The 2,275-nt window shown below is 68.6% G+C and overlaps 1 protein-coding gene across 1 annotated transcript; it reads left to right on the top strand.

The window, feature by feature from the left end:
• Window positions 1-1,168: 1,168 nt before the first annotated feature.
• Window positions 1,169-1,651, top strand: LOC118160193 (testican-2-like; the record flags this gene model as incomplete). The annotated part of the gene is made up of 2 exons (XM_035314728.1): window positions 1,169-1,491; window positions 1,616-1,651. Coding segments are annotated over exons 1-2 (246 nt in total), but the record flags the coding sequence as incomplete, so codon positions are not given.
• Between the last annotated feature and the right edge of the window lie 624 nt (window positions 1,652-2,275).

Here is a 2,275-nt window from a genome sequence, read left to right as displayed (position 1 = left end):
GTGTTCATCTCCGGTTGCTTGACAGCTTCTGTAATCAAACTTCCGGCACGCAGCTGTGAACGGGAAGGGAACCGCTTCCAGTGACCGCTTCGGAGCGTGCCGGTGGTTTCACTGCTACAAAGCGACGCTTCCAGCCCCAGCTGCTGCTGCGGTCGGCAAGAGGAGCAGCCACCCTCGGGAGGGCGAAAAGAATAGATGGAAAACTCAGGCGTCGCTTCCAAGGGTGCTGGAATGGCTTGTCAGGGAGAGGGGCTGCTTGTGCGTGCTCATGGGGGGGTCGTGTCACAGAACCGCAGAATGGCTTGGGTTGGGTGGCATCTCAAAGATCATCCGTTTCCAACCCCCTGCCATGGGCAGGGATGCCACCACTAGGTCAGGCTGCTCAGGGCCCCATCCAGCCTGGCCTTGAGCACCTGCAGGGATGGGGCATCCACGGCCTCTGCGGGCAGCCTGTGCCAGGGCCTCACCGCCCTCCGAGTGAAGAATGTCTTCCTCGTGCCCAGTCTCCATCTACCCTCTTTTACTTTGAGACCGTTCCTGTCACGATGTCTCGGCTCAGTCCATCCTCTTTCATTTTAAAACCATTCCTGTCACGACGTGACTGAGCCTCAGGGCTATTGTGCGTACTCGCGAGGGCGCGTCGCGGGGTCTGAGGGCTGCGGGGTTGGGGCCTGGCGTGTTTGGGTTTGGTGCGCTGGGGACCTGAGGTCTGGTGTCTTGGGGTCTGGCATCTTTGGGAACTGGGGTTTGGGGTCTGGTGTGTTGGGGACTTGGGGTCTGGTGTCTTGGGGTCTGAGGGCTGGGGTTTGGGTTCTGAAGGCAGGTGTCCTGGGGTATGGTGTCCTGTGGGCTTGGGGTGTGGTGTGCTGGGGTCTGGTGCATTGAGGTCTGGTGAGTTTGGGTTTGGTCTGTTTGGCTTTGGTGTGCTGAGGTCTGCTGCGAGGGGGTCTGCTGTCTGGGGGTCTTGAGGGCGGGTGCGTTGGGGTCCGGTGCGTTTGGGTTTGATGTGTCGGGGTCTGGCGTCTGGGGGCTCTGGTGTGTTGGGAACTTGGGGTTCGGGGCCCGTTTTCTGAGCGCTGCCGCTTGGTGTCGGGCGCCCGAGGCCGGCCCCAGGCCGCGGCCCCCTCCCGCCGCGCAGGTGCAGGCGCCGCCCCTCGCCCCCCGCCCGGCCCCGCCCGGCCCCGCTCGGCTCCGCTCGGCTCCGCTCGCCGCCCCTCGCCTCCCTTCGGCTCCGCTCGGCCCCGCTCGGCCCCGCTCGGCTCCCGGCGGCGCTGCGGCAGGATGCGGGGCTGCGGCGCGCTGCGGGGGCTGCTGGCGCTGCTGCTGCTGCTGCTGCCCGGCACCGCCACCGGCACCGCCACCGCCACCGCCACCGCCACCGGCACCGGCACGGGCAGCGGGCCGGCCGGGAACTTCCTGGAGGACGAGCAGTGGCTGTCCTCCATCGCGCAGTACGGCGGCCGCATCCGGCACTGGAACCGCTTCCGAGACGTGAGTGAGCCGCGCGGGGCCGGGGGGCGGCGGGGGGCTGCGGGGCGCCCGGCTCACCCCCAGCCTCCGGCCTCTCCCCCTCTGCATAACCGCTGCCGCCGGGCCGCCTCGGCCGGGAGCGCAGGAGGTGGAGGTGAGAGCGGGGAGGGGGTGCGGTGCGCGGGGGGGGGGGGTGCGGGATGCGCCGCGGACGGGGATGTGCAAGGCACCGGGATGTGCGTGTGCAACGAATGGGGGCGCGCAGTGAATGGGGGCGAGCGGCGAAGGGGGGCGTGCGATGCACAAGGATGGGCAGTGCGCCGGGAGGTGCGGTGCACCAGGGCGTCCGTATGCAGTGCAGAGGGGTGGGAAACGCACCGGGATGTGCAATGCACCGCAGCGGGCGATGCACGGGGATGCGCGTGTGCAGTGTGCAGCGCACGGGGCTGCGCGGTGCGCAGGGATGTGCAGGGCACAGGGGCGTGCAGTGCATGGGGATGTGCCTGTGCGATGCACGGGGGTGTTGCAGGCTGTGCCTGTGCGGTGCACGGGGGTGCGGTGCCCGTGAGCAGCGTGCGTGTGCGCTGTGCAGGGCTGTGCAGTGCATACGTCTGCGTGCAGCGCCCGGGCATGTGCAGTGCGTGTGTTTGTGCAACGCCCGCGTGCAATGCACAGGAGCGCGCAGCGCCTGCGTGTGTGCACAATGTCCCCGTGCGGCGCGCAGCTGCTTGCAGTGCACGCGTGCAATGCACCTGCTCCTCCTGCCGGGCTGGGGACGCCGCTTGCACACCCCCCGGCCCCCCCC

Source organism: Oxyura jamaicensis, unplaced genomic scaffold (assembly GCF_011077185.1).
Source record: "Oxyura jamaicensis isolate SHBP4307 breed ruddy duck unplaced genomic scaffold, BPBGC_Ojam_1.0 oxyUn_random_OJ106628, whole genome shotgun sequence".
Taxonomy (NCBI): Eukaryota; Metazoa; Chordata; class Aves; order Anseriformes; family Anatidae; genus Oxyura; species Oxyura jamaicensis.
This window is presented reverse-complemented; position numbering and strand designations above follow the sequence as displayed.